General features: G+C 43.5%; 1 protein-coding gene across 1 annotated transcript in view; it reads left to right on the top strand.

Annotated features, from left to right (window-relative positions):
* The window catches only part of LOC128357723 (DNA (cytosine-5)-methyltransferase 3B-like), a 36,786-nt gene that overhangs the window by 7,686 nt on the left and 14,100 nt on the right, over positions 1-15,000 (top strand). The window contains 6 exon segments of the mRNA XM_053318093.1: positions 1,349-1,507; positions 2,141-2,248; positions 9,289-9,430; positions 9,642-9,764; positions 10,736-10,780; positions 10,867-10,946. Coding sequence (XP_053174068.1) covers positions 1,349-1,507; positions 2,141-2,248; positions 9,289-9,430; positions 9,642-9,764; positions 10,736-10,780; positions 10,867-10,946 — 657 coding nt within the window.

Below are 15,000 nucleotides of genomic sequence, written 5' to 3'. Positions count from 1 at the left end.
ACCTCTCTCTGTCTCTCTCTCTCTACCTCTCTCTACCTCTCTGTCTCTCTCTCTCTCTACCTCTCTGTCTCTGTCTCTCTCCCTTTGTCTCTCACTCTCTCTCTCTCTCTCTCCCTTTGTCTCTCACTCACTCTCTCTCTCTCTCCTCTCTCTCTCTCTCTCTCTGTCTCTGTCTCTCTCTCTGTCTCTCTCTCTCTCTCTCTCTCTTTCCCTTTGTCTCTCACTCACTCTCTCTCTCTCCTCTCTCTACCTCTACCTCTCTCTCTCTCTCTCTCTCTCTCTCTCTCTCTCTCTCTCTCTCTCTCTCTCTCTCTCTCTCCCTTTCTTATTTTCAGTCTCAGAACTGTAGAAGGGGTTTTTCCGTTTTTGCGTGATCCAGATATCCTTACAGATTTCTATCAGTGTGTCAAAACTTTACTGTTTCCTGCCAGAGGGTCCGGTTTGCTCTCCTCTGATCCTCCACACCTGCAGTATGAGAGAAAATGAGAGGTTCACAAGTCATGCCTTCCTTGACTGTTCCTTCTTTCTTCCCTCCCTCCTTCTCTCTTTCCTTACTCCCTTACATGCGGCCCGTGGGCCAGAACCGGCTCGCCGAGGGGAGCAATCCGGCCCACTTTTCTTCCTGTCTTCTCTTCCTTCCTTCCATCTGTCTTTCCTTCCTGCCTTCCTTCCTTCCTTCCTTCCTTCCTTTCTTCCATTTGCCTGTCTTTCCTTCTTTTCTTCCTCCCTTCTTTCCTTCCTTCCTTCTGTCCTTCCTTCCTTCTGTCCTTCCTTCTGTCCTTCCTTCCTTCCTTCCTTCTGTCTGTCCTTCCTACCTTTCTTCCCTCCTCCCTTTTGTCTGTTTTTCCTTCCTTCCTTCTTTTCTTCCTGTCTTCTCTTCCTTCCTTCCTTCCTTCCGTCCTTCCTTCTATCTGTCCTTCCTACCTTCCTTTTTTCCTTACTTCGTTCCTTCCTTCCACCTGTCCTTCCTCCCTTTCCTCCTTCTGTCCTTCCTTCCTTCCTTCCTTCCTTCCTTCCTTCCTTCCTTCCCTCCATCTTTTCAATGATCCGGCCCTCATTAGATCAAATTGGTCTTGTATGTGGCCCTTGAATGAAAATGAGTTTGACTCCTCTGCTCTACATGAAATACTAATATTGCTAATGTGTGGCAATACTGAGGTCAAAGGTCAAAGGTCAAAGGTCATGTCCATGTATCATACAATAAGTCCATATATAGACATGATGATTCTGATAATTACGTTATTGTACGATAAGTCGATAACGAGGACCTACGACACGGTAAAGTTTGAAGATTGTGACTTTTTCCTCACTCCCTCTCTCCGTCTCCTCTGTCTCCTCCGTCGTCCAGGACAACAAGGGATTTGGCATCGGCGAGCTGGTGTGGGGGAAGATCAAAGGCTTCTCCTGGTGGCCCGGCATCGTGGTGACGTGGCGCGCGACCGGCAAACGTCAGGCCAGCAACGGCATGAGGTGGCTGCAGTGGTTTGGGGACGGCAAGTTCTCCGAGGTGAGCTTCCTTCCTTCCTTCCTTCCTTCCTTCCTTCCTTCCTCCCTCTCTCCCTCCCTCCCTCCTTTCCTTTCTTCCTCCTTCCTCCCTCTTTTCCTTCCTTCTTCTTCCCTCCTTTCCTTCTTTCTTTCCTCCCTTCCTCCCTCTTTTCCTTCCTTCTTCTTCCCTCCTTTCCTTCCTTCTTTCCTCCATCCTTCCTTCCTTCCTTCCTTCCTTCCTTCTTTCCTCCTTCCTCCCTCCCTCCCTCTTCCTTCCTTCCTCCCTTCCTTCTTTCCTCCATCCTTCCTTCCTCCCTCTTTTCCTTCCTCCCTTCTTCCTTCTGTCCTCCCTCCTGTCCTTCCTCCCTTCCTTCCTTCTTTCTTTCCTTCCTTTCCTTCCTTCCTTCTTTACTTCCTTCCTTCCTCCAGTCCTCCTTTCCTTCCTTCCTTCCTTCCTTCCTTTCTTCCTTGGTGACGTGGCGCACGACCGGCAAACGTCAGGCCAGCAACGGCATGAGGTGGCTGCAGTGGTTTGGGGATGGCAAGTTCTCCGAGGTGAAGGAAGGAAAAAAAAAAAAAAAAACGGAAAAGAGGAATTTAGTTTTTTTTTTGTTACTTTCTTCTCAACTATCTTCTTTTCTTTTCCTCCTTCCAGGTCTCAGCAGACAAACTGGACTCCATCACCGCCTTCCCAAAGTTCTTCAGCCAGGCCTCCTACACCAAGCTGGCGTCCTACCGCAGGGCCATCTTCCAAGCTCTGGAGGTAAGACTCCCTTCCTTCTTTCCTTCTTTCCTTCCTTCCTGGCGTCCTACTGCAGGGCCATCTTCCAAGCTCTGGAGGTAAGACTCCCTTCCTTCTTTCCTTCCTTCCTTCCTTCCTGGCGTCCTACCGCAGGGCCATCTTCCAAGCTCTGGAGGTAAGACTCCGCTGAAGGAGGTGTGATGGATTTCTGTTTATTCAGACTCGGTTAGAAGCAGCTGGCTCTCCGCTCTGTTTTGTCTGATTGTGGGTAGAGAGAAGGCGAGTGGGAGGTTATTTTAAAGGGCTTCCTTTAATTTTATCGTCTTTTCCTTCCTTCCTCCCTTCCTTCTTTCCTCCATCCTTCCTTCCTTCTTTCCTCCTTCCTTCCTTCCTTCCTCCCTCCCTCCTTTCCTTTCTTCCTCCTTCCTCACTCTTTTCCTTTCTTCTTCTTCCCTCCTTCCCTTCCTTCTTTCCTCCTTCCTTCCTCCCTTCCTTCTTTCCTCCATCCTTCCTTCCTTCTTTCCTCCTTCCTTCCTTCCTTCCTTCCTTCCTCCCTCCCTCCCTCCCTCCCTCCTTTCCTTTCCTTTCTTCCTCCTTCCTCACTCTTTTCCTTTCTTCTTCTTCACTCCTTCCCTTCCTTCTTTCCTTCCTTCCTTCCTTCCTTCCTTCCTTCCTTCCTTCCTTCCTTTTTTCCTCCTTCCTTCCTTCCTTCCTCCCTCCCTCCCTCCCTCCCTCCCTCTTTTCCTTCCTTCTTCTTCCCTCCTTTCCTTCCTTCCTCCTTTCCTTCCTTCCTCCTTCCTTTCCTTCCTCCCTTACTTCTTTCCTTCCTTCCTTCCTTCCTTGCTCCTTTCCTTCCTTCCTTCCTTCCTCCTTCCTTTCCTTTCATCTTCCAAGCTCTGGAGGTAAGACTCCGCTGAAGGAGGTGTGATGGATCTCTGTTTATTCAGACTCGGTTAGAAGCAGCTGGCTCTCCGCTCTGTTTTGTCTGATTGTGGGCGAGTGGGAGGTTATTATTTTAAAGGGCTATTACTTCACTTTTTTTTCCCTTCCTTCCTTCCTTCCTTCCTTCCTTCCTTCCTTCTTCTTCCCTCCTTTCCTTTCTTCTTTCCTCCATCCTCTTCCTTCCTTCCTCCCTTCCTCCCTCTTCCTTCCTTCCTCCCTTCCTTCTTTCCTCCTTCTTTCCTCCTTCCTTCCTTCCTTCCTTCCACCCTTACTTCTTTCCTCCTTCCTTCCTTCCTCCTTCCTTTCCTTCCTCCCTTACTTCTTTCCTTCCTTCCTTCCTTCCTTCCTTGCTCCTTTCCTTCTTTCCTTCCTTCCTCCCTTCCTTCTTTCCTCCTTCTTTTCTTCCTCCTTCCTTTTCCTTCCTTCCTTCCTTCCTGGCGTCCTACCGCAGGGCCATCTTCCAAGCTCTGGAGGTAAGACTCCGCTCTGTCTGATTGTGGGCAGAGAGAAGGCGAGTGGGAGGTTATTATTTTAAAGGGCTATTACGTCACTTTTTTTTCCCTTCCTTCCTTCCTTCCTTCCTTCCTTCTTCTTCCTTCCTTCCTTCCTTCCTTCCTTCCTTCCTTCCTTCCTTCCTTCCTTCCTTCCTTCCTTCTTCTTCCCTCCTTTCCTTTCTTCTTTCCTCCATCCTCTTCCTTCCTTCCTCCCTTCCTCCCTCTTCCTTCCTTCCTCCCTTCCTTCTTTCCTCCTTCTTTCCTCCTTCCTTCCTTCCTCCTTCCTTCCTTCCTTCCTTCCACCCTTACTTCTTTCCTCCTTCCTTCCTTCCTCCTTCCTTTCCTTCCTCCCTTACTTCTTTCCTTCCTTCCTTCCTTCCTTCCTTGCTCCTTTCCTTCTTTCCTTCCTTCCTCCCTTCCTTCTTTCCTCCTTCTTTTCTTCCTCCTTCCTTTTCCTTCCTTCCTTTTCCTTCCTGGCGTCCTACCGCAGGGCCATCTTCCAAGCTCTGGAGGTAAGACTCCGCTGAAGGAGGTTTGATGGATCTCTGTTTATTCAGACTCGGTTAGAAGCAGCTGGCTCTCCGCTCTGTTTTGTCTGATTGTGGGCAGAGAGAAGGCGAGTGGGAGGTTATTTTAAAGGGCTATTACTTCACTTTTTTTTTTTTTTCCTTCCTTCCTTCCTTCCTTCCTTCCTTCCTTCCTTCTTCTTCCCTCCTTTCCTTTCTTCTTTCCTCCATCCTCTTCCTTCCTTCCTCCCTTCCTCCCTCTTCCTTCCTTCCTCCCTTCCTTCTTTCCTCCTTCTTTCCTCCTTCCTTCCTTCCTCCTTCCTTCCTTCCTTCCTTCCACCCTTACTTCTTTCCTCCTTCCTTCCTTCCTCCTTCCTTTCCTTCCTCCCTTCCTTCTTTCCTCCTTCTTTTCTTCCTCCTTCCTTTTCCTTCCTTCCTTCCTTCCTGGCGTCCTACCGCAGGGCCATCTTCCAAGCTCTGGAGGTAAGACTCCGCTCTGTCTGATTGTGGGCAGAGAGCAGCAGAGCAGGCGAGTGGGAGGTTATTTTAAAGGGCTATTACTTCACTTTTTTACTGCTTTTGGCTCTCAGTGCTTTGATGAGTTATCTTATCGTCCAGTGAAAAGGAGGCTGTACTGTTATAACACTCAGGCACATAGTATCACATCAAAGCATGTTTTCTCTCACCTAGGTGTGAAAAGTACACACATGTAATACACACGTTAATAATAATATAAGGTCACTATAACTATATATTGTATCAGCGTGCATGTTTTCCGATGTGCAATGATATTAAAACCTTTTTTTACAGAACACCAAAAAATCTATTCTAATCCTGTTATGAATTATGAATTTATTCTCCCTTAAAAATGATGATAAAAATAACAGGTGCTCACTAACTCACAGTAGTTAAATATAAATGGAACAAAACTCAATAAAATGACGTCAGAGTCAACCGTCGTCATGAGCGATGGATGCAGCTGTCATCCGAGCATTTATATGTATTTTATTTTAACTCTCTTTATTGGAAGCGATTTCACAGGAAACAATATAAAAACAGTGCAAACTATCCCACCACTCTCAGTGCAAAGCCGAGGAGAGAACTTTTCATCCCTCCCACTCTCCCATCCCACCCACAGGAGAGCATATACAAATACATATAAACAATACATGAGAAAGAAAAAGACGAGAAAAAAATAAATAAATAAATAAATAAAATAAATAAATAAAGATCAATTGCAATTAAATAAATACGTCCATCCATCCATCCATCCGTCCTCTTCCGCTTATCCGGGTTAGGGTCGCGGGGGCAGCAGCCTAAGCAGGGAAGCCCAGACTTCCCTCTCCCCAGCCACTTCGTCCAGCTCTTCCCGGGGGATCCCGAGGCGTTCCCAGGCCAGCCGAGAGACATAGTCTCTCCAGCGTGTCCTGGGTCCTCCTCGTTCCCTGAACACCTCACCAGGGAGGCGTCCGGGAGGCATCCTGACTAGATGCCCGAGCCACCTCATCTGGCTCCTCTTGATGCAGAATAAATACAAATAAAGTTAATAAAAAATAAAATTAATTAATTTAAAAAAAAGTAATAATAAAAAATAAAAATGAATAAATAAATAAAGATCAATTGCAATTAAATAAATTTAAAAAAGTAATAATAAAAAAAATAAATACATTTAAAAAAGTAATAATAAAAAAGAAAATAATAATAATTTCAAATAACACTTTCAAAAATAAAAGTGGTAAAATGTTTATGTTATTAAAATATCTCTCATTGATGATCCATGACTGAAAAAACACTGATAGGAGATTTCCAGGTCACATAAATCTCCAAGGAAACGCATAAAATATTATGAACCGTTACGGCAGCATTAACGTCTGACAGATGTGTTTCTGGGGTGTGTGTGTGTGTGTGTGTGTGTGTGTGTGTGTGTGTGTGTGTGTGTGTGTGTGTGTGTGTGTGTGTGTGTGTGTGTGTGTGTGTGTGTGTGTAGAGGTGTCATTGTCAGATCTGAGGTCTGCTGCTGTAAAAATATGCTGAGTTGTTTCCCTGCCAAGAACAGTCTGGTTCACTGGAAGTGCATTTAAGCATGTTTACACTACTCTGTGTGTGTGTGTGTGTGTGTGTGTGCGTGGGTGTGTGTGGGTGTGTGTGTGAGATGCGTGTCTGAAAGGGATTCCTCCTCACTATCTTCCGTATCTGTAAAATCGGAGGGAAGAGTGAATGAGTGTCAGTCAGGATGAACGAGAGGAAGAGAGGAAGGACGGAGGGAGGAGGAAGAGAGGAAGGACGGAGGGAGGAGGAAGAGAGGAAAATAAAATGTTTCCTTTCATACAGTCGGATTATAAAGCTGGCAGACGACAAGATAACTGTGAATCACAAGCAGGAAACACGATTACATGACTGATAATAGACAATTTTACAGCATGTTACAAAGTGTATTTTATCATGTTTTGTCAATAAAGGAGCAAAAAAAGTGACAAAATATAAAAAAATATAGAATATCTATCATCATAGAGTAAAATCCAGAATCCTAAATTGATTAAAAAATATAATTAATTTCCCTCAAAAGTTATCTTGAAGTGTTTTCGTCCACTATAAAAGATACACAGAATCTCATTAACATGTTTTGAGTATAAACTGCTGATAACACACAGCCTAAATGTTTCTTATTTATTAATGTATTTATTACTAGGGAGGTTCATTCACAGTCCAGGTTTGCAAGACTTTTGAGTAAATGAATCACATTTGGTCTTCTGTGGAAATCTCTTCATAAACTCCAACTGGTACAAAACACAGCCGCTCCTATCAAACAGATCCTTCCCAACCTGGCACCATCATCATATCTCTCTGAACTTATTCACATCTACACACCTTCCCTGAAACTCTCTGATCCTCCTCTGCCAACTTAACCACCATGGGGTCAAGAGCCTAGACTGTATAAAAGAAATGCTCAAAAGCCAATAGTTTCGAATCTGGGCAGCGCCATCTTGAAAATTTCAGGTGCATGCTGGGAAAAATAAAAACATGGATTCTACTTATATGGGCATGAGGCGGAGCGGGGAGGTTGCTATGGTTGCGAGGGCTGGATCTCGAAGACATTGGTCAATCAACCTGTCAATCAGGACGTAGCCACGCCCTAATGCATACCCTGCTTTATCGTCACATATAAAATCAGGGAGGCCAAAATGTCCCAAATGAACATCATACTGCATTGAAGAAGGCTTTAAACTAGCGATTGAGACCATAAACACATTTTGAAAACGTTTACTGAGGTTAGAAATCAAGTGAGAAGTTGACTTGTATAGAGACGGTCGCCCCCTGGTGGCCTTTTGATAGAATGCAGCTCTAAGTTCCTTCCGCGTTGGCCTCATTTCAGAGGACCAGAACTCCCCGCCTGGTCAAGAGCCTTCGGGGGGGGGGGGGCTCTGGTCTCTACACTGAGAGCCTGAGGTAGGAGGAGCAGCTATGGAAGCCTAATGATGCCAAAAGTAAAATGAGTCACACTAACAAATTATAACAATTTATATTTTGCTTTTGTCTCCCAAAAAAACCTCAAGGTGTTTTTCTCCTTTTATATTTTATATCCTGTTTGTATCGTCTAAGAATGGCAGATGTCAAACTTTCTTTCTTTCTTTCTTTCTTTCTTTCTTTCTTTCTTTCTTTCTCTGACTCTCGACCTGTCATTCTCGTCTGTGTTGGTTTTTTCGGTGATGTTGCGATTTACAAAGAGACTCCCTGGTGTGTTTATTGGAGTCTGGCGTGTGTCAGTTTAAAGATGTCTATCTATGTGACAGATGTGTGTTTCTGTCAGTTACGTGTGTGTGTGTGTGTGTGTGTGTGTGTGTGTGTGTGTGTGTCGGACTGCAGGCCTCTTCATGTCTCTGCCGTGTTTTGTCTGTCTCGTTAGCTCGTTCAGCCTCGTCTACATCCCATCATCCGTCTGCGTAACGCCTCGGACCTCGTCTGTCAATCACACGTCTTTTTAAAGATAACAACCCCCCAACCCAAACCCCCCCCCCCTCCCCCCTTCTGATTTCCCACCTTCACTTTTCCCTCTCCTGTCAATCTCTGGTGTCTACACTACAAAACAGGATATATGCAGGACTTCTTACATCAGTTTCCTCAAAAAAAAGCTCATATAATATTAAAAAAGGTGTTAAATTTAGAAAAGTCTTTAATATTTCCTCTTGACTATTAGGGCTGGGCCGATACGCTTTTGTGCCGATTTGATTCTCTAACGACTTTTGGGTCCCGATTCGATTTAAATTGCGATTCTGATTAAACAAGTATTGAGATTTTATATTTCAATTATTGTGATTTTCTTTCCTTTAAACAAGAACAGGTTGAACCAAACACTTGATAATACACACATCACATCAGTTTGTGAGATTTATGTTTAAAACTGTGAACCTGCCCTCACAAAAAAACATTCTCATCCGCCGACATCTTACAATAAACTAAACTGCTACATTTAGCTGGTCTTTAGAAAATTATAAAAAAATAAAAGTTGCCAGAAAAAAGTTGCGATTAATATAAAAATATTGACTACTGCAGGAGATGTTATATACCTGTAAACTAGGATGGTGAGGAGGAGGAAAAGGAGGAGGAGGAGGAGGATGGTGAGGAGGAGGAAGAGGAGGAGGAGGAGGATGGTGAGGAAGAGGAGGAGGAGGAGGAAGGGCGCTGCCAAATAGTAACCACTGCCCAGATGTTTAACTCTTGTCAGGAAGATGTTTCAGTCTTTGCTGCATTTCAAAACTTTCAGATTGTCTTAACGAGGAGGGAAGGAAGGAAGGAAGGAAGGAAAGGAGTAAGGAGGGAGGGAAGGAAGGAAGGAAGGATGGAAAGGATTAATGAGGAAAAGAGGAAGGAAGTAAGGAGAGAAGGAAGGAAGGAAGGAAGGAGAGAAGGAAGGAAGGAGGGAAGGATGGAAAGGATTAATGAGGAAAAGAGGAAGGAAGTAAGGAAGGAAGGAAGGAAGGAAGGATGGATGGATGGATGGATGGATGGATGGATGGATGGATGGAAAGGAGCTGCAATTAACGGGCGGCTCTTAAACACATCACCAAAGAGTATTTTTACATTATGGATATATAACAGATTCTGTGTCTGTCTCCTACAGATGGCCAGCATCCGGGCGGAGAAAACGTTTCCTCCCTGCGAGTCGGACAATCCCGATGACCAGGTGAAACCCATGCTGGACTGGGCCAACGGCGGCTTCCAGCCCAAAGGCGAGGAGGGACTCAAACCTACGCACAACGGCGGTGAGCAAGGCAGCAGCACCAGACTGTAGATTGAATACTGTCAATCACACACAGGCTGCACACTTCCTGCCTCCAGTGAATTAGTAGTAAACCTGATTTCTCTCTCTGTGTGTGTGTGTGTGTGTGTGTGTGTGTGTGTGTGTGTGTGTGTGTGTGTGTGTGTGTGTGTGTGTGTGTGTGTGTGTGTGTGTGTGTGTGTGTGTGTGTGCAGTGAGTAACCCTCTAGACCTTCAGGTCCTCGATGTTTCCCTGCCGGAGTATTTCCCCAGTGCAAAGCGGCCCAAAGTCGGCGTCTGTAAGAGCAAGGCCGCCCCCGAGGAGACCTACAGCAGAGGTAGAGAGAGGTCAAAGGTCAAAGGTCAAACTTGCTGAACACTTTCCAAATTGCAGGATGTATAGGTCTTTTAAATGTGGGGTTTATTTTTGGTGTTTTTTGTACCTCCAATGATTTCTTAGAAGCGTTTCATTTTAAATATAGTGTCATAACATATTTTTACCGTCAGTGACTGAGCTTCTTTTGTTCATTTTTGTGATGAAATTTGATTTAACTCATTATAAGTTGGTTCCTGTTTTCACTCACAGGAGCAAAACAATCTTATTAATTAAAGTCTGTGTAAAGTAAGAATAAATATGTATTCTGAGTTTGACATACCACAGAAAAGTGTGTTGTTAACCAACCTGCCAAATTTGAATGATTAAAAAAAAATCGCCAAATATATGAAATTAAGCTTCAAAGCTGTGTAAAAATCAGCCTCTTTCTCTGCTCCCAAACGCTGAAGCCCCGCCCCCTACCAAGTGTCACCTGTCAATCAAAGTCACCACCTCTACCAGAAACATGGGCGCTATGTCTGAGAGCTTTCTGCTGCTAACTCGGCTGCTAGCTCGGCAGCTAACTCGGCTGCTAGCTCGGCGGCTAACTCGGCTGCTAGCTCGGCTGCTAACTCGGCTGCTAGCTCGGCAGCTAGCTTAGCTGCTAGCTCGGCAGCTAACTGGCTAACTGTAGACTGTAGTAGTAGTAGTGTGTGCTGAATGTATTTCTACCTCTACAGCAGCAGGGGCGGGTTTATGCTAATCACTAAATCCTGAACACAGAAATCTTGAAACACAGTTTGTGAAGCCTAGCTCCACAATTCAAATCTAAATGGTTGAAATACTTTTTACACCTTTTTTAGAAATACATTTATGACCTATTTAATGTGTTTAGAAGAAAATGTTTGAGCGTATTGTAGCGTAGTAGAGGAAAGGAGTTTGGAGAAACATGCAGAAAAACGTTGAAGCTAACATTGTCGCTCTGTTTCTCCTCAGAACAAATGGTGAATGAAGTTCTGAAGAATAAAAGAAGTATAGAAGGTAAAGCCTCACATTACCTCGAGGTGAACTGATCATTAATCGTCTTCCAGTGTTTCGGCCGCTCATTGATCTGTGTTTCTCTGCAGAGTTCTGTCTCTCTTGTGGAAAGATGAGAGCAGCAACCTTCCACCCGCTGTTTGAAGGAGGCCTGTGCCAAACATGCAAGGTAGAGAAACTGTATTAAGGTTATTTCCCAAAAGCATCGGGTCAGAGAGTCATGAGATCTTTTTCCAACTGAGGGGAAATTCTCAATAAACTAAAAGACATATAAAGATCGTGGTATTCTTTACCCGAAGGAACATTTTAAGATCTAATTTATTACATTGTAAATTTCATCAAAGAATCTTGGAAAGCAGAGCAGGTCGACTCAAATGTAAGAGATCACAAACAGGACGGCAGAATAAAGTCTTTACTCCAAAGAAACTAAACTTAAATACTAACAGAACTAAATGGGGAGCAAGTGATGAGACACACAAGTGCGGACTAGGGCTGTGTTCGAAACCGCATACTACATACTACATACTACTTATATTACTACTTTATTATTAACCCTCCTGTTGTCCTCAAGTCAAGGAAGGAAGGGAGGAAGGAAGGAAGGAAGGAAGGGAGAAAGGAATGGAAGGAAGGAAGGACGGAGGAAATAAGGATGGGAGGAAGGAAGAAAGGAGGGAAGGAAAGAAGGAGGGAGGGATGAAGGAAGGACAGAAGGAAGGGAGGAAAGAGAGAGGAAGGAACAGTCAAAACAGACGGGGTCAATTTGATCCGGGAGGACGAAAAGGAAGGTTAAGAAAACCATAACGATAGAATTAGTGCTTTTATTTTGAAAACAGGAAGCGAACATACCCTCGCTGTAGCTACCTGTGACGTTTGTATTTTGGGTTTTTTTCAGAAGTAGCGTTGCATCTTGGGTAATGTGAGTGTGAGTAGTCAGCTCTAGTAAACCTGGAGAATCTAGTAAACCATCCAGGAACTTCTCACATACTCTAAATCACATACTACACAGTTGAAACACACTACATACTTCTAATGACGTCAGAGTTAGTACGAGTAGTAGGAAAGTATGCAGCTTCAAACAGACCTTGGGAGGGGTCGGCTTGGAAAGACAGTGGAGACAGGGCAGGGCCGACGAGACAGGTGTGAAATTTTCGGGGGGGGGGGAAACACAACAACACAGGGCAAGACAGGCCTGATGACGCAGACGTGAGGCAGGTGTGGAGGGAAAAATGGGCTGGTGAGGAGTGGTGAAGACGACAGACAGGAAACAGAGCAAACAGAAAATCAAAACCCAGAAATCACACTTTCATAAAACCAAATATAAACCAACAAAATGAAATGACTGAACAGAAATATGACACCAATATGAAACCAAGAGAACAGAACAACACAAAAAGTCCATAAAAACCCCCCGATGACATCATGATACCTCTCTGCAAAGTCAAGAGGTTGTGATATGAAGCAGAAACAAGCTAGTGGATCTCTGTAAATGGAGCCACATGTCGGATTACTATGTTATCATTAGCAGGGCTGGGCGATATGGACAAAATCTAATATCACAATATTTAAGACCAATTAACTCGATATCGATATTACAACAATATTATAGAGATGATTCTTGATGCTTCAGTAATGTGGATATAATGACAAAGTGGGTAAAAAGTAAATAACAGAACAGCTAGAACAATCTGTTAAGTTCAGAAAATTATATATTTTACTGTAATGCATTATTTAAAACCAGGAAAAGACGACTCTGATGACATCTAGTGATATTACGATATCCAAAATCTAAGACGATATGTAGTCTCATTACATCACGATATCGATATAATTTCAATATATTGCCCAGCTGTAGTTATCATCACTATTTTTACTGTTTGGAGCCGTTTCGAAACATGCAGCAGTTACCATGTAGGAGTTAAAATGTGTATATTTGCCTGTTTTTGTCACGTGAGTCGTCAGCTATTCTTCGATAACTTCAGTGCTTGTCAGTCCTTTTTTCTATTTTCAGTTAACCCTCCTGTTGTCCTCAGGTCGAGGAAGGACTTAAGGAGGAAAAGAGGAAGGAAGTAAGGAAAGAAGGAAGGGAGAAAGGAAAGGAGTAAGGAGGGAGGGAAGGAAGGAAGAAAGGAAGGAAGGAAGGAAGGGATTAATGACGAAAAGAGGAAGGAAGTAAGGGAGAAGGAAGGGAGGAAGGAAAGGAGTAAGGAGGGAGGGAGGGAAGGATGGAAAGGATTAATGAGGAAAAGAGGAAGGAAGTAAGGAGAGAAGGAAGGAAGGAGAGAAGGATGGAAAGGATTAATGAGGAAAAGAGGAAGGAAGTAAGGAGGGAAGGAAGGAAGGAAGGAAAGGAAAGGAGTAAGGAGGGAGGGAAGGGAGGAAGGAAGGAAAGGATTAATGAGGAAAAGAGGAAGGAAGTAAGGAGAGAAGGAAAGAAGGAGGGAAGGATGGAAAGGATTAATGAGGAAAAGAGGAAGGAAGGAAGGAAAGGGAAGGAGAGAAGGAAGGAAGGAAGGAAGGATGGATGGATGGATGGATGGAAAGGATTAATGAGGAAAAGAGGAAAGAAGTAAGGAGGGAAGGAAGGAAGAAAGTAAAGAAGTAAGGAGGGAAGGAAGGAAGGAAGGAAGGAGTAAGGAGCAAGGGAGGGAGAGAGGGAGGAAAGGAGGAAGGAAGTAAGGATGGAAGGAGGAGGGAGCAAAGAAAGAGGGGAGAAGGAAGGAAAGAAGGATCAGTCAAAAGAGAGATGGGGTCAATTTGACCCAGGAGGACGACAGGAAGGTTAATAAACAGTATTAAAGTTGATCTGGAGTCGTTCGGACATGTGACAGATTCGAGCCTATTGAGTAGTAGCAGCTTTATGATCATTAAATTGAGGGTCAGACAACAATATAACTTAATTTAGATAGCGCTCCCTGAGGCATAAAAACCTTTAGGACAATTAAAAAGAATATAAGACATTAAAAAAAACCTGAATAAGCTGTAAGGCCAATATCAATAAAGGTGCAAACAGCAGCAGTTAAGTCTCTCAGCTGCCTTTTTTTTGGATAGCAGTCACCATAATGAAGGAATGAATGTCACCCAGTGCAGTGATGAGCCTCATTGATGTCTTTTTAATAGTTTTTTGGTCATTAACTGAGTTTTACAGCACAGAGAAATAACATTACACACCCAATACTTGTTAGTAGATCAGTTCATCATTGGTTTGACAACAAGATAAATGTAGAAAATGTCCAGCCTTATGCTTAAAGCTCCTGGAGAGTTTCTGCCCTGCATGTTTTTAAGGTTTCTCTCCACTCTAACTCACCTGATTCTGATAATTGACTCGTTATCAAGCAGCTGAAGGTCGTCAACAGGCCTGATAAATAGTTCATGATAAGAATCAGGAGTGTTACAGTGGAGAGAAACCTAAAGAAGCAGGATTGGAGACGGCTGCTTTATGTGTTAAAAGATTAATTCATATACTAACCTGAACAATATCAGCAGTAGAATATACAATGGGACTTGATAAAAGACATAAAACCTAAAAGCTTTCATGAACAGATGAAAAAGTCTTTAGTTTCAGTTCAGTTTGAGACTTCTGGGAATGAAAAGAGAGAAGAAAACTTTAAATGTTGCGTCACTACTTCAGTGTGATGTTTCACTGGAGTTCCTGCAGGTGGCGCCTTTTCCCCTGTAGGTCACTCTCGTGGTGCATTCAGGTGCTCTTTGACACCAGACTCATATCACAGCACAAAAGCTCATGTGTAACCAGTAATAGTGATACATGTTTCAGCTCCAAAGCATTGAAGAGGCCAATTTAATGTTATTAATTACACATAAATACATTTTCTAAAACAAATCAACAGTCCAAATGTCTAAAAGGAGGATTTAAATGCAGATATTTCCACACTTACCACCCTGCAGTTGCATTTTAAACATCTAGAGTAAAAATATATGGCAACTTTAATGATCCTGGAGTTTATACAAGCTGTATTTTTTTACTTAAACACTTTATAATCAACCGTAAAACAGTGTTGATGTTCATATATCCATCTGAACCACCATCATGAATTAAAACTTGTTTAATTCAGCAGCAAACCTGCACTAATGTCTAGTTTTATGTGTATTTTATTATATCGTCTACCATGTTTTTCTAGTGACAGGTGATGCAAATTAGCAAAATTAGCAATAAACACCTCCAACAACCCTCCTGTCGTTCTCCTGGGTCAAATGGACCCTATCTC

Source organism: Scomber japonicus, chromosome 4 (genome assembly GCF_027409825.1).
Source record: "Scomber japonicus isolate fScoJap1 chromosome 4, fScoJap1.pri, whole genome shotgun sequence".
In the NCBI taxonomy this organism is placed as follows: domain Eukaryota; kingdom Metazoa; phylum Chordata; class Actinopteri; order Scombriformes; family Scombridae; genus Scomber; species Scomber japonicus.
This window is presented reverse-complemented; position numbering and strand designations above follow the sequence as displayed.